At 37.4% G+C, this 25,735-nt stretch overlaps 3 protein-coding genes across 8 annotated transcripts; 1 reads left to right on the top strand and 2 right to left on the bottom strand.

Annotated features, from left to right (window-relative positions):
• The first annotated feature begins 906 nt into the window (after window positions 1–906).
• LOC140786561 (uncharacterized) lies at window positions 907–3,492 on the top strand. 2 transcript variants are annotated; one of them, XM_073135194.1, is made up of 5 exons: window positions 907–1,118; window positions 1,190–1,552; window positions 1,803–2,003; window positions 2,659–2,753; window positions 2,831–3,492. In XM_073135194.1, the coding sequence occupies exons 1-5, from the start codon at window positions 968–970 to the stop codon at window positions 2,939–2,941; spliced, it is 921 nt and encodes a 306-aa protein (XP_072991295.1). In that variant the 5' UTR covers window positions 907–967; the 3' UTR covers window positions 2,942–3,492. The 2 variants fall into 2 exon arrangements, with proteins under 2 accessions (XP_072991295.1, XP_072991211.1); XM_073135110.1 differs by having other exon boundaries at window positions 940–1,118; window positions 2,835–3,492.
• A 325-nt stretch (window positions 3,493–3,817) lies between these two features.
• On the bottom strand, window positions 3,818–10,361 carry LOC140789884 (probable alpha,alpha-trehalose-phosphate synthase [UDP-forming] 9). 2 transcript variants are annotated; one of them, XM_073139894.1, is made up of 5 exons: window positions 10,226–10,361; window positions 9,228–9,622; window positions 5,047–7,160; window positions 4,681–4,954; window positions 3,818–4,583 (listed from the first exon to the last, which is right to left on the bottom strand). In XM_073139894.1, exons 3-5 carry the CDS (start codon window positions 7,032–7,034, stop codon window positions 4,251–4,253), a joined length of 2,595 nt encoding a protein of 864 aa, XP_072995995.1. In that variant the 5' UTR covers window positions 7,035–7,160; window positions 9,228–9,622; window positions 10,226–10,361; the 3' UTR covers window positions 3,818–4,250. The 2 variants fall into 2 exon arrangements, with proteins under 2 accessions (XP_072995995.1, XP_072995917.1); XM_073139816.1 differs by lacking the exon at window positions 9,228–9,622 and having other exon boundaries at window positions 10,226–10,348.
• Window positions 10,362–14,716: 4,355 nt separating this feature from the next.
• LOC140797332 (potassium transporter 23) lies at window positions 14,717–25,735 on the bottom strand. 4 transcript variants are annotated; one of them, XR_012110624.1, is made up of 11 exons: window positions 25,253–25,724; window positions 23,790–24,018; window positions 23,406–23,654; window positions 23,201–23,251; window positions 22,810–23,070; window positions 20,128–20,180; window positions 19,903–20,017; window positions 19,466–19,720; window positions 18,109–19,234; window positions 15,369–15,435; window positions 14,717–14,931 (listed from the first exon to the last, which is right to left on the bottom strand). XR_012110624.1 is itself a non-coding variant. In XM_073150701.1 (9 exons), exons 1-9 carry the CDS (start codon window positions 25,505–25,507, stop codon window positions 18,201–18,203), a joined length of 2,502 nt encoding a protein of 833 aa, XP_073006802.1. In that variant the 5' UTR covers window positions 25,508–25,724; the 3' UTR covers window positions 17,992–18,200. The 4 variants fall into 4 exon arrangements, 1 of the variants encoding a protein (XP_073006802.1); XR_012110623.1 differs by lacking the exon at window positions 14,717–14,931 and having other exon boundaries at window positions 15,186–15,435; XR_012110625.1 differs by lacking the exons at window positions 14,717–14,931; window positions 15,369–15,435 and adding an exon at window positions 15,513–15,835 and having other exon boundaries at window positions 25,253–25,735.

Below are 25,735 nucleotides of genomic sequence, written 5' to 3' on the forward strand. Positions count from 1 at the left end.
CTTATTAGAGGAACATTATAGACAGTTGGACAAACTTGTTAACATATTTAAAGAATATTAATTAAGTAATGTTAGAGGAACATTGTTTCAGTTCTGATGCTTAAGATGGTAACTTCTGTCAATTAAAAATCTCAGTAAAGCAATAACATTTTTGCTGCTTCAGATTCATGAATCTTTCTTTTTTTTCACCTTATTTTTTAATTTCAAGTAAATTTGAGGCAGCTTACTTCAAATCTTTATTGAGAATGGGGCCAAAATGGTTGGAATTTTTGGAATGGATCTCTACATCTTTAAAGTGACAAAATCATCACAGTATGATCAGATCAACCCAGTCGTGGCTCAGTTTTTTTTTTAAGAAGGTATTTTTAATAACATTTTCAAATATTAAAATACAAAACATGGGAAGTTATCAGACACTACACAGTAGTTAAGCAGGCCCAGGCCCAGGCCCATCGTTGACTTGTCATCTCACACCAAAACCAAACCAATTAATAGTGTCCACTACGGCCACAATTTTTTTTTGTTTTTATGAGTGAGCCCGAAGACTAGACATGAGTTAGATAAAATGCCAATCATCCTTAGATACAGAGTTACTTAGGTTTCACTAAGTTTTTAATTATCTTATCTAGGTTTCAAGCAACATCTGTCGTCAAATATTATCCAGACCTATTTTAAGTCATTATGCTGCCGAGTTATTTCTCTAAGCTAATTTTACTATCGAACTATCAACTGAATCAAACGAAATTATCGATCCACTAAATAATTTTTTTATAATATTATTACACTAAATAATTTTTTATAATATTATTTAAGATTAAAGTTGAATTTACAACCTTTTTTTTATTATAGAAAAGATACCTGCCAAACTCTAGCGGACTTAGAGTTGGTTGGTACCGAGCACAACGCTATATGCACTTGATTTTGTACCAAAAGAGTAAACCCAACTCAGCCACTCCACTACTACTCTATGCTGCTTTCCCTTTCGCCGAGCACTCCCAACTCTCGAGCTCTCCTCCTCCTCTTCCTCCATCCTCCACTGAAAACCTCCTTCCAAATTACTTCTCGAGCCATGCACTCTCTCATGCTCCTCCTTCCCCTAGCATTAACCCTAATCTCAGGTACCCAAGCTAAACCCTAGCCGTTTCGAACTCATGTCTATGCACCACTAATTACTCTTTCCCCTTCGCAGCGTCGTCGGACTTGATCTTGGAAGAAGGCTACGTCGTCTCCACCGTCGTTGATTTCAACAAGCTATCTTCCTCCGCCGCCGGTGCCGGCGTCAACCCCTTCTCCCTCCTCCCTCGGCCGCGATCCCAAGACCTCCTTCTCCTCGATTCCTCTGGCTCTGCCTTCTACTCGCTTCCTCTTCCTCTTTCGCAAGATAAGGAAGGCGAGATCAGGAAATTCTCTGGCAAGGGCGTCTCGGGTTTCTCGGATGGGGATCCGGCGGTTGCGATGTTCGACCGGCCTCGGAGCTTCGCGATCGATGCGGTGGATAATGTCTACGTCGCTGATCGGAACAACCACGCCATTCGAAAGATTAGCAAATCAGGTAATGCTCTTATTAGCTCATGCAAGATGCATTACATCGTGGTAAAAATAGGGTCAAATGATAGATTTACTAACAATAACATATTCTGCAATGAGTAATCAGCTAAGCATTATATTTACGGATAAGTGGGAAAATGGATTCTACTTTTCTACATCAACAATATTCCTGTCTATAGCTATATTTATGGATCAGAGGGTGTTCACTTTTATCTAATTGCTAGTTTCTCATTTTGAACATCCCTGTATCTTAGGTGTTACAACCACTATTGCCGGAGGGTACTTGGGGAGAACAGGTAAAGTTGATGGGCCTGCTCAGAATGCATCGTTTTCAAGCGATTTTGAGCTTGTTTATGTTCCCAAATCATGTGCATTACTGATCACTGATCGAGGAAATAGATTGATCCGACAAGTTGATTTAAAACCAAAAGACTGCACGCAAGAATCACGCTCAGGTAAGTAAGCTTGTTTCAATAATCAATAGCTCCCTGATTATGGGCAGTTGCTGTGGCTGCTAATAGTGAGAGAAACTTTTGGAATTAACTTATTTATTGTTGATTTAATTCTTTATTGCCTGTCCAATCTTTAATCTGGTTTCAGAGAAATGATGTTTAAAGCTTTGATGAAATGATGTTTAAAGATTTAATTCTTTATTGCCTGTCCAATCTTTAATCTGGTTTCAGAGAAATGATGTTTAAAGCTTTGATGAACACATGAATTATCCATTGTTATTACCTACTTACTTACTGGTATTCTATGCTTTTAACTGTAGAAGGTACATTCTTGCTCTTCTGAGACTTATTATATGTGACAGCTTGAAGGAGCTGCTCAACGAACTAGGATTTGAGTGCTTATGTACATCTCACACAATCAACATAGAATTCTTTATCTATACCCATACTTTCTTTACTTGCCGGAAAGGAAAAAAGCTTCTTTTGGTAGTCGCTGCCTGGCTGGTTGCCTCCAGTCTGATAATTTCATCTATGTGACCTTTAAGACATGATTTAACCGACCCTCCAAATTTGTTGCTGCTGGATTCTTATTTAACCACATAATGCTTTTATTTTTGGTAACTATAATTTGTAAACGTTCTCCATCTTTGACCTTCAGGGTTGGGAGTAACTTTTGTATCTGCCATTGCAATAATGTGTGCTATATTCGGCTTAGTTATTGGGTTTATAGCTCGGCCATTTTTAACCTTTCATGTAAGTGCTACACTCTTCTCAATTTGATACCATACAAATTAGCACCTGGCGCTTAATATGAATTTTTTCACATGTAGACAGGAAGTCTACAACAACCACTGTGTCAGCAAGACATGGAAGCACTACCAAACCAATCTGGGGCGAGTAGTTCTGATGACTTTCTTCGGCGTCAAAAGCGGAGTTGCTAACTCCACACTTTATGCCATCTTATTTAAGCTTGTAAAATCAAGTCTCGGTTATCTTTCTGTTGTGTTTTCTAGTGTTAGGCTTGGAAGACACGTTTGGTGCAAGGGGACTGTTTCTTTGCTTGATTCAGATGTGAAAACCCACGTTAATTATATCCTGAAAAGCAACCTATTTCTGCTGATCTCCTGAAGGATATGATCAGTTTTGATGAAGGCATTGATGCACTGGAGGTTAGCTCTGTGGAACAAAGTGGGGTGATGGATGCTTCACACGGCAACACTATGAAGATAGATCATATGATAAGAACCAACATGTTAGGATTTGCATACCAAGCCAATCGGCAAAGCTCAACTGAAGATTCCAACATCAGCAGTCCAGGCCTAGTCAGGAGGAGGACTTATGAAGCTGAGGGCGATGAGCTTAAAAATTTCCCTTCTTAGATTGGAAGTTTACATATGGAACAATTGGTTTATATGCTGTATGCTGTATATAAGGATAGAAGGTTGTGCTACTTGTACAGTTTATCAATGTTTATGCCTTCCAATTTGCACCATCCAATTCGTTTTATTTGCTTTCTTTCTCTTGTCCACGCCAACCAATTCATCAGGACAAACAAACTGGATAAGCGACTCAAAACGCTTTGATATGGTCGGGTACTCAACAATAGGCTCTATAACTTTACTGTCAATCACAAGCTTGATTTGGCACGTAGTAGAGAACTTCCCTGGGACAACCTTCTGAAGGAAATTTTGGTTGCATGATGTCAAAACCAGACTATGTCGCTTCATTTATTGTGAGGCATAGTGCAAAGTTGCAAACCGCAAGTTACTATCAGATTACATTCCAGAAAAAAAATTAGCAGCAAAGAAATAAAATCCTTCTGGTCCCGGATAGGGGACGATGAAGTTTCCACACGATTTGGAAAAATAAACTCATATATACAAAGTACAAGTGATCAAAAGTAACAGATAGAAGCAAAAATCAAATGAGAACATATCTCCATTAAGTGAAATGTTAGGTAAAAAGCCAATCTATCTATAAAGAAACCAACATCTATACAAAACAATGGTGACCGTGGCATCCCGGGTTCCAATATGACTTCTCCTTTTGTACCAAAATTGCATACAAAATGCATAAGTCGTGTTGACGTCAGAGGTGGCAAAGCTACTGTTTGGGTCGTTGAAGCAGATGATTGATGCTGGCTAAAAGGAGCAGAAAAAGAGACCCCAAGATTCACATCTAATGAATGAGAATAGTTGCAACCATCAGAATATACAGGTTTCATCACCACTTAACCAAACAACAGCACAATCAAATGACCACATCAAGCGGCACTTTGAAGGTAACACGACTGCCGGCGATCTTATCATTATAAGTCGAAATGGCAGCAATACCTTCCAATAGTCTGATCACTTCACTGGTATCATCTACATAGTACTTGGCCTTGCTCGGTTTCTGTCCAACTGTGCATGCAAAGACTTCAGGCGCTACAGGAAGTAGGCTACTGGATGCAGCATTATTAATGATTTCAAACATGTCCTCATCAGATCGATCATCACCAATGCACATCAAAAAATCTGGGGGTTTCTGATAATTGACCAATCTACCAATGAGCTTTTCAACAGTCAGTCCCTTACTAGCTCCCTGTGTAAACATTTACTTGTTAGCTGCAACCATAGCAACACGATAGAGACGGCAAAGTGGGCCAAACTTGGTTCCACAGAAGATAGGTAGTGCATACCTGAGGTTTCACTTCCACAATATGCTGACCCCGTTTCACCACAACAGGTTCATTCGCAAGCACACTCTCAAGATGATCCAGTAGCTCCTTGGCTTGGCAGGAACCAAAGTCCTGGTCAGCATACTGATGATGCCATACTAGAGCACTCTCCTTGGCTTCTATAAAGGAACCATCCGTTGTCTCAGTATATAATGTCATAACAGGTTCAGCAATCTTCTTCCACTCAGAGTCGAGAATCACTGAACTAGTCTCCCATTCAGATGCTTTACTCCATCTATGGAGAAAATAAAGCAATTCATCAAACAAGTCTGAAGAAATTGCTAAGATGGTCAGATGAAGAATGAAAAAAATAAATGCAAATCATACCTGATGAAATAACCATGTTCAGCCGCTATACCAAGCCTCTCGCATGAGGAAAACCACTCACTGAGAGAAGTCCGTCCTCTTCCACTGACAATAAATACAGTGTTTTTCGGATCACTGCACAAGCTGTCAAGGATAGAAATGATTTCAGTGCTCGGGATTTTATTAATAGATGCTTCAGGCATGATGGTGCCATCATAGTCCAGAAATATTGCCCTTCTGTTAGCTGTCTTATAAGAGCGAGCAATGTGATCCACGGACAACTTTCTAAAACCAGGAGAAAGGGCAATAATTCTAAAATTTAAACCAAACCCAATTGCCCAGCATCTTAGATTGTAATGATTCTTGCAAGCTCTCTCCAAATCTTGGGCAAAGCTGCGAGCCCAGTAAGCAACATGATGAGAGCTGACGTAGCGGTAATGTTTTTCATGGCGCATCTGCCTTTCAGATAGTGTTAGGTCAGTTGCTTTACATATAGCATCGGCCACGTCTTCAACACTCCAAGGATTGACTCTAAAAGCTCCACTAAGAGACGGAGAGCAACCCACAAACTCAGACACTATAAGTGTGCTCGTGTGAGGAGAATCCTTATCAAGACCTCTACATTTATCTGTCTCCTCAGTTCCCTGCCTGCAAACTATGTAATTATATGGAACTAAGTTCATGCCATCCCTAACAGCATTTACAATGCAACATTCAGCTGCCACATAGAAAGCAATCGTTTCATAGAAAGGTATAGGGTAGTCAATAAGGACAACTGGCTTGTAATCTGCAGCACCATAGTGAGCATTGATCCTTTCAGCTACAGAAATTGCTTCCTCACTTGCTTCCTTCACATCTTTCCCTGTGCTCCTCGCAGGATTGACAATTTGTACTAGTACTACTTTTCCTCTAAGCTTGGGATTCCTTTCCAATAGAAGCTCTAGTCCTAGCAACTTCAAACTGATGCCTTTGAAGATATCCATGTCATCTACGCCTAATATTAACATTTTTCCATTAAATCTTTGCTCAATTTCTTGGACCTTGCTAACTGTGGCAGGTAATCTCAGGACAGATTCAAGTCGGCCTACGTGAACACCCACAGGGAGAATCTTGATGCTGACTGTGCGACCAAAGTACTCAAGACCAATGTAGCCACGTTTTGACTCGTAATTGAGTCCCAACATTCTGCTACAACAAGAAAGGAAATGGCGGGCATAATCAAATGTCTGAAATCCAATTAAGTCTGCATTAAGCAATGACTTTAGGATTTCGTCCCTGACTGGCAGTGTCCTATAGATTTCTGAGGACGGAAATGGACTGTGGAGAAAGAAACCTAACTTAACCCGGTTTAACCGTCTCCTTAGAAAAGTTGGAAGAAGCATGAGGTGATAATCATGAACCCACACATAGTCATCATCAGATTTTATTGCCTCCATAACCTTGTCAGCAAATATTATATTTGCAGAAATATAAGCTTGAAATAAAGAGCGATCAAAGAGATCACCTTTGTCAAGGCAAATGGGAAGCATATAATGGAAGAGAGGCCATAATTGCTGCTTACAGAAGCCATGATAGAACTTCTTCTGAAGGTCAGGGTGGAGAAAAGTTGGTATGCATCCATGTTCTTTCAGGAGCTTTTGAGCAACTTCTTCTTGCTCACCAGGATCTATATCAACCTTCAGACTTCCTACATACACGACTTCTGCGTCAGAAGAAAAGCCATCTACTAATTGCAGCAGAATTGAATCCTCATCCATAGTGAAGCACCATTGTCCAGTAGTTTGATCCTTTATGGAGATCAGTGGAAGAAAGTTGGCAACAATAACTTTCCGCTCCTTAAAAACTGACGTTGGACTAGTTAGATCCTCGTCACTGCTTGTATCTCTATCAAGATCAGATATAATGCCAGGAACAGTCATCACACGAGGGAGTGATTTAACAACATGACGGAAGTCAATCACATCATCAGAACCCATATCATGGAGATTTGCGCAAGACTTTGAAAACATGACTGCCAAAGTTTCTGGTTCTCAACAAGTCAGATTTTCAAACAAAAAAAAAAATCTGACTAACCCAGATGGTTTCTGAATGTCCTTTTATTTTTATTCCAAATATATCTGGTTGTATCTGAAATCCTGTTGAAGGCAGAGAAAAAAAGAAATGAGGAAACTGATATGTTAAGCACTATTGCTTACATGTAGATAGTGGAGTTCAACAAACAGTTAAATCTAGCTTTATAGCATGTCATGACTAGCAACATTGCCAAAAATACAAAAGCAAATGCATTCTTCAAGCAAGTGTTCCAGAAAGAATGCGTGCAGTATCTTCATGTGATGACCAGTCATTGAATAATTAACTAAACATGTCCAAATCTACAACACTGAATACTTTTGGCATCATAAATAAAAAGAAACCTTTAAGATCAATGATTCTGGATACAAAAATTGAAACAAAAAAAAGTCGCTACTTGACAAAAAACTTTGAAAGATAATTTATTTGTAATATAAAGATCATAAATCACCCAATACAGGTAGAAATGCAAACTAAAATGTAGGGGAGATCAATAAGAAATTATATTTGATAATAAATGAAACAACAAAAGGAACTTCTGGAAAGTTAATGCTAATAAAAACAAACTTCTTTTTCTCTCTCCATTGATGAGAGTAATCATGAAACAGTTCAAAATTCAGACCTTCAATTAGTTGGATATATAGAGCTTCGGTAAGCACATGATGTACCAAAAGTGCATCATAAATCATCAAAGTTGTCCAGTTTTTTGGTCTGTATGTTCAGCCTACTTTGTTCTCCAATAATATAATAATATAAATATATAAAAATTCCAATCCCAATGCACAAGCATCCCAACGGAACAGGGCTAGGGTTCAATTGTCCATCAATAATATGTACATATATAAACATGAAACGCAAAAGTAACATATAGTGTTATCCCCTCTACAGCTAACATGAGATCCAAGTATAATAAAAAAATGTACTTGCACAAAAGATTCAGCTCACTCCCCACTAAGAAATGAAGTAACATTTTACAAATAAAATGCATAGCTCAACCGTTCATTGTTGCTTATCGAACTTGCTACTCTTTTACGAAAACGAAAATAAACTGGTCATCTCACACAAAATTAAATATGGAGTTTCAGATGAGAACAATTTATAAAGAAGAGCTTATAACATATAGCTAATTCTGACAAACAATGAGAAAAGTGTGCATACTATCTTTCTCCAATAAAAGTTATAGTTACCATACATCACAAGATGGCATACTTATAGCATATAGCTCATGCTGACAAACAATGAGGAATGTGTGCATACTATCTTTCTCCAATAAAAGTTATAGTTACCATACATCACAAGACGGCACACTGATTGCATTTGCACAAAGTAGATTAAATATGAGAGCCATCATCTTCCTCATAATCAGGCAACATTTCTGCCTTTCTAGTATATTAGCGAACAAAAAGAAAAAATAGCTACTGTTTCAAAAAATTTCAAGTTAAGAAACTAGAATAAAAGAAATCAAAATGATGAACATTGAACTGTAATAGATGGATCACTAAATTTATTTATTTTTGGTTAGTCATGGACACATACAGGTTATTAAGATTAGAAAATGCATATTCATGTGATACCACTAAGTAAAATAGCAAATTTTTTAATAGAAGTCTTGAACAAGTGCCTTTTCCATTAAAGAAATAGTGCTTGCCACTTGGCACTAGAACATGGTCAACAGGCATATAAGAAAGTAGGATCCAAAGATGCATTGCATTAAGGATCCCCTTGGTCAAAACAAGATATCTAATATATATACTAGGTTGGTCTCCAAACGAGGCCACTTGGGTTGGGGAATGTACCAAACTGTGCTGAAAGTCAAAATACGTACTTTTGGGCAAAAGTTCCTACAACATTTTCATGTAAAATTATTATTTCACAAAAAAAAAGAAATCCATGTTTAGAACATGTAAACCAGCAACCTATATCATAATCAAGCAACAAGAGAAAGAAAGTCTACTTTTCAGCATGTACGATTGAGTGATTGAATCAAGCAACACTATAGGATAAGACAAATTAGTCAATTGCATCCATATGCTAGCACGTCTATATATGCTTGAAAATGCACAAGATTTGCATTTGTTATTAGAAGAATGCAGGTCAAAGCATTTTTTAACACTGCAAATATAAATCCTTACATTTTTTTTCGTTTTCCATTTTCATCTAATCTAGAACTTTCCACGGTAGCTCCATAGAATTTCAAAAGGCCCAGAGAAGAAAATACTCCCCTATATGATCACGGAAATGCAATGGCCATGAAAACTACTGCGAATCCTTTTATCTGCCTCAACACAATCCTGTAGAAAATGTCCTTTTGACAAACTTAAGTAGCTTAAAGATCTCCATCATATCTCATGATCGATTAGAATCCCCCTTACTAATTTTTTTTTCTCGATTTGTCACAAAATCTCAATGATAGAACATATAAGAGCGATTGGTGATATATGAACTCCAGCAACAAATCTCAAGACTCAAAAGTTGAAACAACAACTAAGAGCACCAGTGGAACTCGACCAGGAAACGCAGAACTTTCCTGAAATGTGGAAAGCAACAGGTCATGAACTAGATAATCCTAACCATTACTCGATCGTTAACAGAACTTTTGCGACACACTCCTTATCTATCATTATTCCCAGATAAAAAGAACTCAGACTGCCATTAATATCACCCCTAAATTACGTAAAATCTATCAACACTAATAACGGCATGTACGGTTGAATGACTAGAGCTAAAAAGAAATGGGAAAAGAAGAGAGATAAGGATCGAATCCTTTTTCCCGTCCGAGCTGTACACCATTTTCTACAAATAGAACCCCAAGAATCCCACAGACACCAAGAACCCACAAAAATCTCGAACATATCCCTTAAATTTCCACGAAATCAACCAACAATTCCAAATGGAACGGGAAAAATGGCCTAAGGATCTCAAGAAGACTGCATGTGCGATTTATAACAGAAACCATCATTTCAGGACCGAGAAAGCAAAGATTCTTTTTACTCGGTATTGTATCAAAGATTATCGAAAAAGCCCAAGAAGATTAACGATAAGAAGATCGATATAGAACGAGATGGTAGCGATAAAGCAGCAAGAAAAGGCCCTGAAATCGATCCCAAGGTCCAAAACGAGGATCACTTACCGAGTCGAGCAGCGATCGCCGCTTCTTGGAGGGAATTCGAAGAGGTTTCCGACGGATTAAATTTTGAAGAAATGTGCTGGTTTTCGGTTTCTCCTATCGCTCTCTTAATTTCTTCTATTTATGAGAAGAGAGAGAAAGAGACGTCAGCAAAGAGCGGATAATATTGGGAAGTAATTCATGATGCCTATGTGTCTAACTCTAGGGGTGAGTTCTAATCTCCCACGAGAAAAATATTTAACTAGGGTTAGGTTACAACTATAGATTCCGAAATGCCCTTATACTACCTCTTATCTACAAAAATGCCAGCCTCTCACTAGCTCGTATATCTTTACTTTAGTTAAATACATTTCTCCTCTGATATTTTAGTATCTTTATTTTTTATTTTATTTAACTCTTATAATTATGACTAAAGTAAAATTATTGGAGCTTATGTCCGAATTAATTAACCGTGCCTAAAATTTTGACTTTTAAAAATAAATTGCAAACTAAAATATCCCTCTGAAGTGTCTATTTATCATCACATATGAACTAAAAAATAAGTTGAAATTTACCTCTAATTGAGTATAAAAGAGGAACGAAGGATTGGTGTTGTTTAGATGAAACAAATTTCTTTGCCAATTAATTATTATCTAATAAAAATATAAGTATAAAAAGTTAAATAATACAAAGATAAGTATACAAGAGGTAAATTAATTTTATGTTAAAGTGCAGAAGGTAACATAGTATTTAATTTTAAATTTTTTATGTATGTAGTGTGAAACACTTTAACTTAGCCTAGTGACTTGTTTTTATGCTTGTTAATCCTTGGGCAGATAATAATGTAGACATTGGTTTAAGAAAATTAGTGCAAACCTAATAAAACATTAATACCATCTGTACATGTAGATCAAATAACATTGGATTAAGCTCAAATTACATCAAATACGCGGTTATTTAATAAAGATTTCTTACAAATTAACTACTATATTTGTTCTAGTATCTCCATTATAGATAAATTTTGATCCTTTCTAGAATCTCCATTTTCCACTTCAAAAATAGTGAAAAATAAGGCTGGTACTAGTGTCCTCTATTAAACCTAGCAACAATATAATGGCTTAGATTAATTACACTTGATGGTATTTAAGGAAGCCAAAGTTGGTAGATACTACTTTCATCTCCTAGGGTAGTCTAAACATAGGTATTGCCACTTGTAATAATAATCACTTAAGAGATAAGGCATGTCAAAAGATCCAACCACCAGCTTCTAGATTGTCTAATCCCCATCTAGGAGCATTTAATTAAGTCAGAATTGCTAATCTCCTTGTCCTTCACTAGGAAGATGGTTATCTAGTTGGACACACTACCAAAACAAAGTGGTTGCCTAGCTCATGAATTAACTACACCTTTACATATAGCCAAAAGCTATAGCTAGGTTGGTTGATACTACTATCATTTTCAAATTAATTACCAAAACTTTGTTAGCGGTTGAGATTAGACGTCAAACTCTTGTCAAAAATATAAAGTGTCAAACTTATTTTTAAACTATTGAAAATGTTTATAGTTTTATTTACTATATAAAGAGTATTAAGTATTGTCTCTTATTAGAGATTACAATATAATTAACAGATTAAATTAAATGTGGGGATACAAAGATAGGGATGAAAAAGATGGGAGTTTAAGGCAGTGGCACTATGGTAAATTGAGGCACAAATTTGCCCCATTTTGGGACGCGAGTAATGACAGCTGGAACACGCTTGTACTTGCTTTTTCACCGCGAGGACTCGGCGAACGTGACCGCGACTGCACGCCGCTGCCCGACCACGCGAGTCCTCGCTGGCACCCTTACGGATAAGGTCGCTTTTACAATTCGCCCCTTCTTCGCCACCCTATTTACTCTCCCGCCCCCCTCCCTTATTCCAGTAACCGACAGCCTATGGTCCTAGCGGCCGGTGGACCCCAGCTTGGCTCGGATAAAAGTTATCAAACAGCGACTAGGACTAAATCAGGACGGCCCACTGCGCGATTCGACGGTGGCGATTTCGAGAGGGGGGGGGGGTCTTTATCCGTTGAAAGGTGGTGGCGTGGAATAAGGACCGCGTAAGATATCCGAGGGCGGAAGGCAATTGGATAGAGACATAGAGTTGGGTATTGGGCGGTTCTTTTCACATCCACCAACGTGGACCCACTAGTGTGGGCCCACATGAGACGTTTTATTCCTCTCAGCATTTAGATTATTAAATTTATTTTTTATGTTCATTCATATGGACAAAAGAATAGAGCAAATATGAGATTGATGCTTAGATCCCTACCCTTTTTCGCCTAACGGGACAAGTGCAAATTTGGGGTTTGCGTATCTACTGGGGTGGGGGGGGGGGGGGGGCCCACATGAGATCTAGGGCACCCACCCACCAACTGCAAAAGATTTTGTGGGCTAAATCTAAGAGCAAAGATATCCTAGCCGACAATGCGTTGTCATTCTTGGTTTGTCTCTCCCACTCTTCAACTATAACTAACCAAAAGCAACGCACTTAATATCCAGCTAAAGTGTAGATGGATTTGTCTGCCAGGGGATGGTTAGTAAACTATAGAACTTATATTTTCTACGGTGTTACGATTTTGATTTCTAATGGCAAAACCGTAGTTAAAGTGAAGAATAAGGCGAGGTTAATAGCTTCGCTGCCCGACGGCCGATGCTCATCCTTTCGCGCATTAATAAATGCGCTTTGTCTCCGTACGACCGCGACAACGGAGCAACACCTCATCTGCCCTATTAGAAAAAAAAAAAAAACGAAAAAGAATTTGTTTTTCTTTTTTCAGTCTGCACCCTCAAGATTTTACTTATTTGAAATGTCCGCTACTACTCAAAACTCGACCAAAAAAAAAAAAGTCCTGGGGTCCAAAAAGCAAAACCGACGTGGGACTAGCGAAGCACGTCAGCGAGCACCGATGCGATCGGACGGCTGGGGTCGACTTGAGAAGTGGGTCCCAGCTCTTGTCGGTCCGAGTCGTCGCGTTTCCCGCCACGTTGGTCGGCACAGGTCTGGGAGCGGTTGGTTCGGGTTGGGACCCACGTGGGAGGGGTCGTCCTTATCCATTGGCGAGAGGTGGTGGAGCCGACGATAAAAAGGCCGAGATAGAGACGTTTCTTTTGTCTTCTCGCACTATTACCATTATACCGTATCTTTTATTTGGTCCACTCGGATCGACAAACCCCTCTCTTTTCGTAAATAAGTCATAATAAAAATCTATTAAATATTCATTTCATTGTCTAAAGGGGAAATATAACATATGACAACTAGTGGTAGGTTACTTTATCTACTTACCCTCCGTGTGTTTTACTTAATAGGAAAATTATATTTTTACTTTCCTAGATAAGCTTCTCGATACATTTAAAATAATATAAATTAAATATCATATGACAAAACATATGTAAGTTTGTTATATGAAATTTTATCGTATTATTTTTGATGCGATAAAAAAACTTATCTAATTATCTACAACTTTGACTCTAATATGACTCTAATAAATATATTTAAATTCAAAAATATAGAAGGTTAAAATAAATTTAGGTGTAACCATGGATGGCCGTGCCGACCGACACGGAGCGTGCCGACGGTGTACCGGCACATGGCACGAGGGGTGCTGCACGGCACCCCTCCTAATAGTTCCACCGCTCGCCGTCAAGCTACTAGTTGTCGATCACCGTTGCCCGAGCTCGTCAGGTGCCCTAACCCGAGAGAGAAGATAAGATATATATATATATATCCAGATCTGGCGGTGATGGCAGGTGAGTGGCGAGCGACGATCAGCAACGACGAAGGTGAGTATATATATTTTTTCTTCTCATCTTACGGCACGGTCGACAAGTGCCGCGTGTCGTGCCTGTGGCACGACCATCATTGGGTGTAATCATACAAAGGTAAAATATGATGTGGCCGGCACAATTCTTACCTGTGGCACAGCCATTGTTGAGTATAACCATAAAAAGGTAAAATATAATTTCCACTCTACTTAATCAAAGCATGTTGTAAAAGTATTCCTATAATTTTACAAGTAATGGTTCAAGACCTTAGGGGGATGTTAGAGTTTAATGAGTTTCTGGGGAAAGTATTATTTTTTTATAATATATAAATACGAGGATATGCTATGGAGATCAGTTATTATGAAAAATATAATATTCAATGAGCACAATGGTTAAAAGCCAAACCATCCCTAGATGGGATCATGTATCATATTTTATGTGTGACTATATCTTTGTTTCTTGTACCAAACTTTCTTATCAAATATCTTCTATAAACCTAACTTTTCTGATATAAAAAGTAGAATAATGTGTCAAAAATCCTCCACTTTTGTGCCCACATAGATATCTATTATTTAGTCCCACTAATATCTTAAAAACACTCTGCTGCTAGATTTAAATTTATTAATTGTGGTCAGTTTGGAGGCACATTTCATGACTTTGTTGGTCAATTTATACAACATATATATAGTGTAACGTAGCAAGGGAGGAGGTGAACCAAAAAAGTTCAACTATACATTAGCCAATAAGAAAGATAATAATACCCATGTCACGTTGACTTGCCTAATATTATGAAACATTTTAATGTATATGTAGCAAAGTAGGAAAAGAGATAGAGAAAGAGATTTGATTTTGGATAAGGCCAGGATTGTTTCAATCGAGGAACAGATGTCCAATCCTTATCTTATCCTTCGTGTGCACGGATGTTCTACAATACAAAATCATCAAGGTCAAAATAATTATATTAATATAAAGCAACTTGAGATTTGAAACTCATCTGATAAGGATAGGGATTTTTTAGCTAAAGCTAATAGAATATTGAAGTCATAGGCTCCAAAATGCTGATGCTAATAATAGAAGAAAGAAATCTAGCATGTTATGATGCAAGTCTGTAGAGATTGTCGTTGAACTAGATGTGAGGTCAAATGTTTCTTTCTATGCAGCATAGGCAAAGATTATAACTAAAGTCACCAGCCCACAATGGACCAAAAAGATTTTCTTCTTCTAAGTTTAAGCAATGTAGATCACTGACAAGATTAAGCTCCTGCTATCAAAATACAGGAATATAATTCAAGATAAATAAAGTTCCATAGAAAATTAAGAGGAAGGGGGGGAAGGTTATTGGAATGATCCATTATTCCATACCCACTATGACTTTGCAGAAGGCCCATTACTCCCAGCTAATAGGAGCTTAAAAGAATTTTGTCCATGTCTGCACAACGTGTGTAGCATTAGAGGGAGAAAAGAGAAACTGAGTTATAGTGTCAGCACAAACAATTCCTTGATATAATTATAACTAAAAGAGACGCTTTCTTATGAAAAATAGTATGACAGAAGAAATCCAACAAAGGAAAAGTTTAGCAAGGTTGGTTTTCCAAGATATATGAACAGCAATAAACTCCTTTACACAAACAAAGTAAGTATTGATAATCACCAAAGACTAGTGTCTTCCTGTGCCTAATAGTGCTGGCTAACATCCATTGTCTAGTCTTACTCTTCAATCCATATTGTCTTCTTCAACATTGATTCCTTGAGATATTTGTGATGGCTATTGACCATATACATGGATGTTTGTCCAGTTAAGCCTCACACAAGTATGTGAAAGTCCACTTCTAACCTCAGAGAGACGAGATCATAATACAGAGGGAATTTAAAACAAAGCAAAGTTAAGCTCCACGGACCACAGACAAAAATGCAGGAAACTCATGGTTAGGGAAAAAGGATTTGGTGTCCCAAACATATGAAAAGTTCTTAAGCACAATTATATAACTACAGGAAAGAGAAACAATAAAATATAGTGATCTCTTCCTAACTGTTTGCTGAACCAATCTACTGTTATCAACACTGCCTACAAGTTTGAGACTGAAATCATACAAATAAAGGCATGGGCAGGTGCAAACAACATATAATTTATATCCATAACCTAGCAATCTTAAACCCAATTACAACCACGGTAAGAGTGAATACGGTTATAGCTACTGATATATGAAAGCAACTAGAAGCCAGCAAGCTACGGAACACAAATACTTTACTCATCCCTCCATATTGGTATCCGTACATACAGGATTCCGATTGGACCTGATACATATCAAATACGGCTAGAGGAGTCTGAATTAAAAAAAAATTCTGGCATGGCTCTAATACGGCTGGATATAGCTATAATACATTTCTTGATCATTCAATCTCTTTCTTTTTTGCTAAGAGATGATATAAAACATATAGTTTATATGTATCTATGATAATCTAATACTTCATAATACTTTCAACTTTGTTTATTTGATAATAAATTAAACATATAATTTGAAAGTCATTTAAAGATCCAAATTAATTGTAGATGAATAATTAAATTAGGTTTCAATATTTCACTAACATTTTAAGTTTCATATCAACTTCTGTCACAATATTATTTAAAGTTTTAGACATGTATATATTAAATATGTAGTTTTCTTTTCTTTTGTATTATCACATCTGGGTTAATATCATTTTTTACCATACATTATATTAGTTGACAATAGATTAAAAATATATTGTTTATTTATTAGTTCATTCATGTCATATTCATTTTCTACTTTTAAGAATTTGTCATATCTATATCCATATCGTTTTATTTTCATATCCTGTAACCATGCTTCATACCTGGCAAGTTGCTTAAGTTATATTTTTTAACTTGTTCCTTAGATGCTGAAAGTTCTATCCTCTTTTGTTGCTTTTAGCATATCCAATATAATATATCCACAATTATAGATTAATCTAATAGGCCATACAGTTATAGTACACAGTTACAATCTTATAGAAACAATATTTATCCTATCCACCTTACAGAACATTGTTACGATTCGACCATGTGGGTTTGGTTAGTCGAGTCGGTTGAGTCAGTCAAATTGAATAGTTAGTTAGCTTTATCTTATTGTTCTGAATTTTAAATAAATCGGATAATACACGTGTGGATTCGATCCGCTAAGTTTATAAGAGTGGACATCTGTTAATAATTATCATCGAATGAATCTGAATTTAACAAAATTATTCTTTTCGTCTTTATCTTTTACTGTAGCTCTTAAATTGCATTTATCTTTCTAGAAATATATCATAGCCGTAGAAGCATTTCGATCTTCCAAACATTAACCATCTTCCTTCACCAGCAGACACCTTACTCTACTGCCGTCCACCACCACCTTTGGTCGTCCGCCACCCTCAGAAGACCAACACAACGTCAAATATTTACTATTCTGTCCCGTTCGAACTTTCCTCCACTCTTTTATCTTTTCATCTTTACCTTCAATTTAGGTGAAATCGGAGCTATTGGAACCATATTTTGTGAGGTTACCACCACCTAAATTTTCATAATTTTTTTACGTCTGGATTGGTCCAAATCTGGTGCGTAACATCGGTATCACAACCGACGTTCCTTAGACTATGGTTAACACGCAATCCAAAACGAACAAGGAGAGATCAACTATGGAGGACCAAGAACTCATTTCCGTTCTTGTGATAGTTCTCCCAGCACCATCACCACCACTAGCAACCACTAGCAACGAGCCACCCGTGTAGACGAAGGCATCGATAAAGTCCGTCAACTCATTGAGAGAATCATTAAAGGATAACTTGAAGGAGATTTAAACCTCCATCAATGACTCGATCCAAGCCTTAGTGGCGGTTCTCCTAAATTTTAATAATTTTCTTACGTCCAGATCGGTCCAGATCTAATGCGTAACAACCACCTTATTCTTAAGTGGCCAAGAACCACTTTGAAAGGGAAATAAAAAGTAGGAAGCATTTCCAACTAATTTTGTTTTCTAAGAACTGAATGGATATTGTAAAAATAATCAAATATAATGGCTACTACAAGTGAAAGAATATAAAATATAAAATTAAGAGTCCAACATACCTCTTGGTGGCTCCTATAAAGCATTATTTAGTACAGTAAATAACCAAGATAATGCAGTGGTACAAGGTGTGGCGAGCATAACAAAATTGAGCTCAAACCATGTAGGTCATTCCTACACGCATGATATTCATTTTAGGAACCCTCAAATTTGCAGTACCAGCCCTGCAGTTTCTCCTGAGAAATCCATAGAAGTAGTTAATAATGAGTTTCTTTGTGAAAAATGACTCCTTCCTGGCCCTTACATCGCCATGTGCTAGCAAATATGTGAATCCAGACTCGATTGCTTCTCTCAAGGTAGCAAGCTCATACTCCAAGCTAGGGTCTTCATCTGAAGGCATAGAACTTGATGGAAGAACAGAAAGACCTTTTTCACTGCTAGAAATTTGTTTGTTACTTAACCTCTGGTCAGAGAGTAGTGGAACATGCAGCTCTCCAATTCCACTGGCAGCACCTGAGACAAACTCCTCATCAGGCTCAATGTCGATGGGGCTTGTCTCTAGAGCAAGCTCTTGGGCTTCTCTCCGCAAAAACTTTTCAAGGCTTTCAACCAGGAGCTCTTCAAATGTACGGTGATCCTCTTTCCTTATGTCCTTGTATCCATACCGTGCAACACAACGGAACATATGGTAGTCCTTGTGACACACCCTTCTGAACAAGAACCTTTCTTCTTGTGGCACAACAGGGATGGGAACATACTTGATACAGACAAAGACAAGTGTAGAGTGAATTGCAGGGAGTGAAATCAATAGACGCCCAAATATCGAAGGGATTCCTTGGACTAGCTCATTGTACACAAGTCCAATCCCCGGGACTCGCACAGTGCCAAGGCTGGATCCTAGTTCATCTACAAAGTCCACTGAGATCTTCTCCCGCATCTCACTCTGGTACTTTAACACACTTCCATAGTTCCATGTATACATGACAAAGAGAAAGCAAGAAGCAAAAGCAAGTGGTAGCCACCCACCTTCCTTAATCTTTGACAGAACAGCTGATAAGTAAATGAGCTCTACTGAGCCAAATATGAGAGGAAAGCACAAAGCAAGGAAGAGGTTGGTTTGCCATATGAGAAGCATCACTAATGTCACCAATGTAGTGCTGACAATCATCACTCCAACTTCCGCAATACCTATGGGAAGGAGAAAATGAAAATGAATATGCAGTCCTCAACATTTCAGAGGTCAGACTAATATTTCAGCCATTCAAAGAGGCACCAACAATCATCTCAATGTTTGATAACAGTTTGGAGGATTGATAATTTGTAACAAGTGCCAGCAATAAACACATAGTAACCACATAAACAATAAAGAAAGATTAAGATTTAAATAACATGCAGATTCTATCTATATAGGATACATACCATAAGCATTGGCTATGTCAGTGGTGCTTCTGAAAGTGGCTACAACAAGAATGCACATGATCATTAGGAACCAGTTGATGACAGGAATGTAGATCTGACCCATGGATTTCTTGGAGGTGTGCACTATCTTTACTCTTGGGAAGCAACCAAGAGCCATGGACTGCTTTATGCAGGAGAAAGTTGCTGATATCATGGCCTGACTAGCAATCATAGCAGCAAGAGTGGCGATCACAAAGACCGGCCAGAATAGAACATCTGCTTATCAGATTTAAGGAGTAAAGACAATATTAATTAGTTTATATTTCGTTAAGACTAACTAGTTATCCTCACCTTGGATACATTTAATTATTACTCTTACATGACTGAGAATACTGAATTCATGCAGAGTTTGTTCTTATCAGAGTATGATGAGACCATATATCACTTGCGAGCCTCACCTGGTACAGAATCGTAGAAAATTCTTTCTACTGAAGATGGATGTTTGATCAAATATGCAGCTTGGCCCATGTAAGCCAAAAGAAGGCAAGGAAACACCACAGCAGTAAATGCTATCTGCAAGCAGAAGAAACCTTGAGCTAAAAATTGGATATAAAGAATCCAGGGGCAGAAGACATCAACATCCAGAAAGTAAGAGATGAAAGATTGGTCCACAAATGGATGACCTGGATGGATTTAACAGTGAAATGGCCAAGGTCAGCAAACATTGCTTCAGCTCCTACAACAATGAAATGAACTAGATTAAAATTAAATAGAGTGCACAACGAACCAAAATCAGTACAAAGCGCTCAAAATAATAACTAAAGAATAGGTTTACATCCATCTGAAATAGATCTTCTACGTATAAATCAAGAAACAAACAATATAAATGACTCAAATTGTAAGGATCCTAATCTCCGAATTCAATTAGTTTCATGTGATTAGTGGAATGTAAGATTAACCATATTAAGCTGTCCAAAATTAACCTACATCATGATAGTCATTTTTTGCTAATAATTGAGTAGAGAAATTAAACAAGTGTGTCCAAGTGCATGTAGTGCACAAAGCTCCTATCAATGTTGAGTCTAGGAGGTTTGCGAGATAGGATGTCCCTAAGGCTTGAACCATGACCCCTTGAGCGTAAGCCAACAGAAAAACTAAGTGGCACCTCATAAACAGAGAAATACATAATTTATTTTCCAAAACTACACTAGTACACTGGTATAGGACAAGATAAAGTTTGAATTTTAGGCCTAAGACAAGTAATGACAAAAGATAAACAGAGATGTCGACTAGAAAGTAGGAAGAAAAATATCCCTAGACTCATTTCAAGTTCTCCAAATGCATTTAGCAGGGAATTTGTGACTTTACACACCACAAGTGAAATGGAAACAATATGTTCAATCACTAACTCACTCATAGATTGGAGACTTTTAACAAAGGAAAATAGGTGTGATGTACTATGTTCCATTTTAACCGAGTATAGCAGGTGTTTTAAAATACCATATGTTAGAATACAAAAATATTTAATAAAAACACCGTTATGTATCAATTTAAGCTTTTGGAGTAGTTACAAGAACTAACATGGCATCAAAAACACAGATCCTTGGTTAAAATCCTGCCAGGTTCATCTATTATTTAAAATATAAAATATCAACTTATTTAAGTCTGAGTGTATTTTTGGGCCTCTCAATATCTCAAGTTCAAAAGTGAGGTGGAGTGCTTGAATACAAAAATATGAAAAAACAATCGTTTTTTATCTACTTAAGCTTGTAAAGTAGTTGAATTAACACTATCTTATAACCACCTACATGTTCAAACTTAGGTAAAATCAGAGATCAGTCAGCTTATTAACCACAGGCCATCTACTATTCAACTAAAATTATCAGCTCATTCATAGAGTCTAACAAAGTAAAATAGCAAGTTTTGCCCATTCTGTTACCAGATCATTAGACGTGAGCGTTGGTATAACAAACTACAGAGTTCTGACCCAAGCGACTAGCAAATTTTGCCACTAAGATAAAAAGTCCAATTCATTATCGGAAGAATGCCTAACTTGCTCTACAATGCACATTTTCCTTATGCGGTTCAAAATTTGATTGATGCAAACAGGATGTTTGGCATTGTTATCAGTCACTTACTGCATGAAGAGCAAGAGCAATTCATTATTGCATTACATCATCACCATCATGAACTAGCTATGAGAGTCAACTTAGAACGAGAGATTCCATGGAAAACTGGTTGTATGCATAGCCTAGTATCAACATGAAGTGGTCCTTCAAGAATATGTGCTATGCCAATTGCATGCATGGTGTTGGCAAAAAGATTCAAAAATTCTTAAGCAAGAGAGCTAAATGTATGTTTATAGATATATAGTACCAGATATCAGTGCTCCATATGTATTATATCACCAAAATGCAAATATACATGATTTCATTCAGCATTAAGAGAGAAACTAAAGCTACATGAGCACATGCATATGAAAGAGCTGAGGACTCCTGAAGAACTTCTCAAATTAATTACAGATTCCAAAATTTGAATTGTTTACAGGTCCACGACTCATAGGGAAAACTAAAAATTAAAAGGACATACTCAGATCGATAACATGTAGTTATCAACTTTTTGGACCAACAATATTTTCAATCTTAATTCTTAGATAGGTCGAAACCAACCTATTTAATATTTCAACAGAGAGAGATATTTCACCAAAGTTGGAAAGGTTCTGGTTAATAAAAGCAGGGGAACAAAATATAGAATTATTCAGAGTTCAAACATGAAGTGACAATTTATTTCTGTGATGCCTCCACATCAGCACAAAATTTTCACCTTTTCCAGCAAGTAGTTTATTCAAGATGGTATGTACTACAAAATCTTTCCAATGATATTTCATGACTAAGGAGGAGATACAACTGAATGAGCTTGCACAGTTCTTCCCCAAGCTTCAAGGACAAACTGTGGTCTAAATTTTTCAGGTTGAATTAACGAATGGCCAAATTACAATGAATCCTCCATCATCTTTTCCATTTCCCCTCAACCAGCAATCATATCATATTGTATCAAATGACACTTGACTAAATACAGTCAGTTTAACAAGATAGTTACAGCAGTTACTGTCTCATATAATTTTGTTGTGTATGAATGATGAGAAATGAGACCAAAAAGGAAAAAGAGAGTGAACCACAAAATCAGATTAAGCTTTCTTCTTCCATTTTTTAGGTACAACAGTAATCAAATGTGGACAAGCAAATATCACCTCATCAAGGAAATTGGAGAGAATAAACATCACTAATTCAGTATGTGAAGTTTCATAAAAGAGAGTTAGAGAAATGAGAAAAATAACAAACATTTGAGGCAAGAAAAAATGAAACCTGTGATGCACAAAACACAACCACCGAGAGCTGACCACGCTTTTATGCTGTTTGTCTTGAAAAAAAGATAGATATACACTGGGTTGAATGCCCGCAGAACAGAAATGTCGTACTTAAGTATGTTATATACTCCAACAGAGCCCAAATTTAAGAACCAAAGTGCTAAAATAGGCGAAAACAAGAAACCAACTTTGCCAGTTCCAAACCTCTGTATGCTGAACAATAACACAAGAACCACAATCGAAACAAGCACCACAGCATCTGCAGAAAGAGCCTAAGAATTTCATAAGAGATTGCATGGAAATAGATGAAACAAAAGGCTAATAAATCAGAATCCAAAGATACTACATGCTGAGCATGAGCAGGTTTATGAACGAAGTGTGCAGGATACCTGTATTGAAGCCTGGAACTTCACCCTGGAGACCACTAACAGCAGACATTACTGCTTATAACAGGAAATAAATTAGGCAGCAATATATTACTGTAGATCTTTGGGGAGAAAAACAACAATTACAAGACATGCTGTAATTTGTCAACCTATCACTAACTGGCATTGACAGATGTAAAAATAAAATAGTTTTAGTAATTTACTGTACCTGACATTGATGGAGTAAGAATACCATCTCCAATTATCATGGAAGTACCCATCAGAACCAAAAATAAGAGAAGATTTTTGAATGAGGACCTTTTTTCTAAACAATCCTTTATGTATAGTGCTCTTTCCAGCTCAGGAGTTGGCAATTTAAGCCGAAAACTTGAGATATCTTCATCAGCGCGCTGCTGATTTGGAAGTAGACTAATTTTTGCATATCTGCAAATCAATGAATACAATGCAAACGTGCCTCCTGCAATCACAGAGAGAGAAGCTCTTGAATCATTTCCATATTAAACTTACAAAATATGATAACTACAAATGTACAAATAGACATTTATCTGAGAATATATGAATGAATTACAACTTTCCATAACCTATCTCATACCTTCACCATTGTCGTTAGCTTTCAGCACTACAAAGACATATTTCGCAAAAGGAATTATTGCAATTGTGTACATAACTAATGATAGAGCTCCCAGGACGTCAACCTCTGATTTTATCGGAACTTTGCTGAATACATCACTGAATACATATAAGGGACTTGTGCCCATGTCACCATAAACAACACCGAGAGTTTGAAATGCCATTGCAAGAGTACTCCAAATTGATAACTCCTGAAGTGTATTAAAAACCAAGAAAAGGAAAGTAACTAAATTAGTCTGCATTGTTTTCAATGACGAAATAACATATTATTTGCAATTAACTAAGTAGTCAGAGAAACAACTTATGAAGAAAAGTAATGAAGAGTAGGACAACAAAAATGGTTGTACTTCTCTACTTAATCGAGGATTCGAGGATAACTTGTGTAAATCATCGAGATGATTCGAGCGTGTCCAATAAAGAGTGCATGAAGCATCAAGAATAAGGAAAAGTGATTTGCTGACACTTTGGAGTTGTTTAACCAGTATCACAAGGGATTTTGGCTTAATCTTCATAGTACTAATTGACAAGACTATAACCACCTTTTTGTACTTAACTACAGTGAATTATATTATTATGTCAGAAATGTATTTATTGAACTATCTAAATATCATAATTTATCCCGACCTACAATATCCCCAAGTTTTCATTGTTCCTCCACTATTTCACTTACTTTTGGTGTTAGTGTGTTTGTCTCAATTAAGTGTTGGTGGTTGAAAGAATTAACTCTTCCATAATGGCAAGATCCAATTCAGAAATCCAGTAATCTGCCATAACCAGAACGTAATACATTTCAACAGGAATTTGCTAGTGCGATGCAGGAATCCAGCTAACACACTGCTTAAATACTGATTCAACCTTGTCTGTAAAGGTACAACTTTCAAGATCTTTAAAGTTAGTAAGCAATAATTTATAGGAGTCTGCTGTGTATGGCCTCTATTCAAATATCCAACTCATTAATACATTCTACCGCAAATTTTCTGAGCTTGGAGAATGAGTCTAGTAAGAATCCTCTGTACCAAAGAGCAGCGAATTCTAGGAAAGCACTCACCTTTCCTTTGCCACAACAGTTAATGATATAACTTAAGGTATCAGTGATGGATTGGCCAACAAAAATGAAAGCAACCAATTACAGACTACATTGGAGAAGAAAAATGGTTCCAACAAATTAATCAACCAGACTTGTAACGGTTGCAACAAGATTTTGATAAACCGTCTGAGATGAAAACATCTAAAGAAAAAGATAAAATAATACCCACGAAGAATATTCCGATTGCAGAACATCTGACGCCTTACCCACTTGCTCAAATATAAACAAGATACCCACAAAATCTCAATGAAACGAAGACGCCACCCAAATGACAAATCTTGGCGTACCCACATGACCAGGAACTCCAAAAATCCCACCAAAAAGACAAAAAGCGGTACCTTTGCCCCGTGCTTGTGTGATCCACGGACGCTCATGGCCTCCACGTCCAAGGAATCCACTCTCTTGGGCCTCTTGGAAAGCCTTCGCCTCACCGACCCCTTCTCCCCGAACCCATCGAACCCAGCTCCCCCAGCGCTCTTCTCGTCCTCGAGAGACCACGCCGGCGACTCCGAGTCGACCTCGCTGCCATCGACCCACCTCGACTCGGACCAAGTCAGGCGAGTGCTCACCTCCTCGATTCCACCTTCCTCCATGTCCTTCAATCTTTTTCCTTCGAATTTCTCAGACTAATTGGATCTAGGCGAGAGAATATTTAATATCTATATACCGATCAATCGATCGATCGATCTATATATCTACCAGTATTGTCACTCCTAACTTCCTAAGATTGGGGAAGCACGGGGGTGAGAGGAGGTTGGTTCCGCCTTGGGAGATTTCTCGCCATATTAATTTGTCGTCCAAAACTTCACTATTTTCCACAA

This window comes from Typha latifolia, chromosome 1 (assembly GCF_019914945.1).
Source record: "Typha latifolia isolate L0001 chromosome 1, TyphaL0001v2, whole genome shotgun sequence".
NCBI lineage: Eukaryota > Viridiplantae > Streptophyta > Magnoliopsida > Poales > Typhaceae > Typha > Typha latifolia.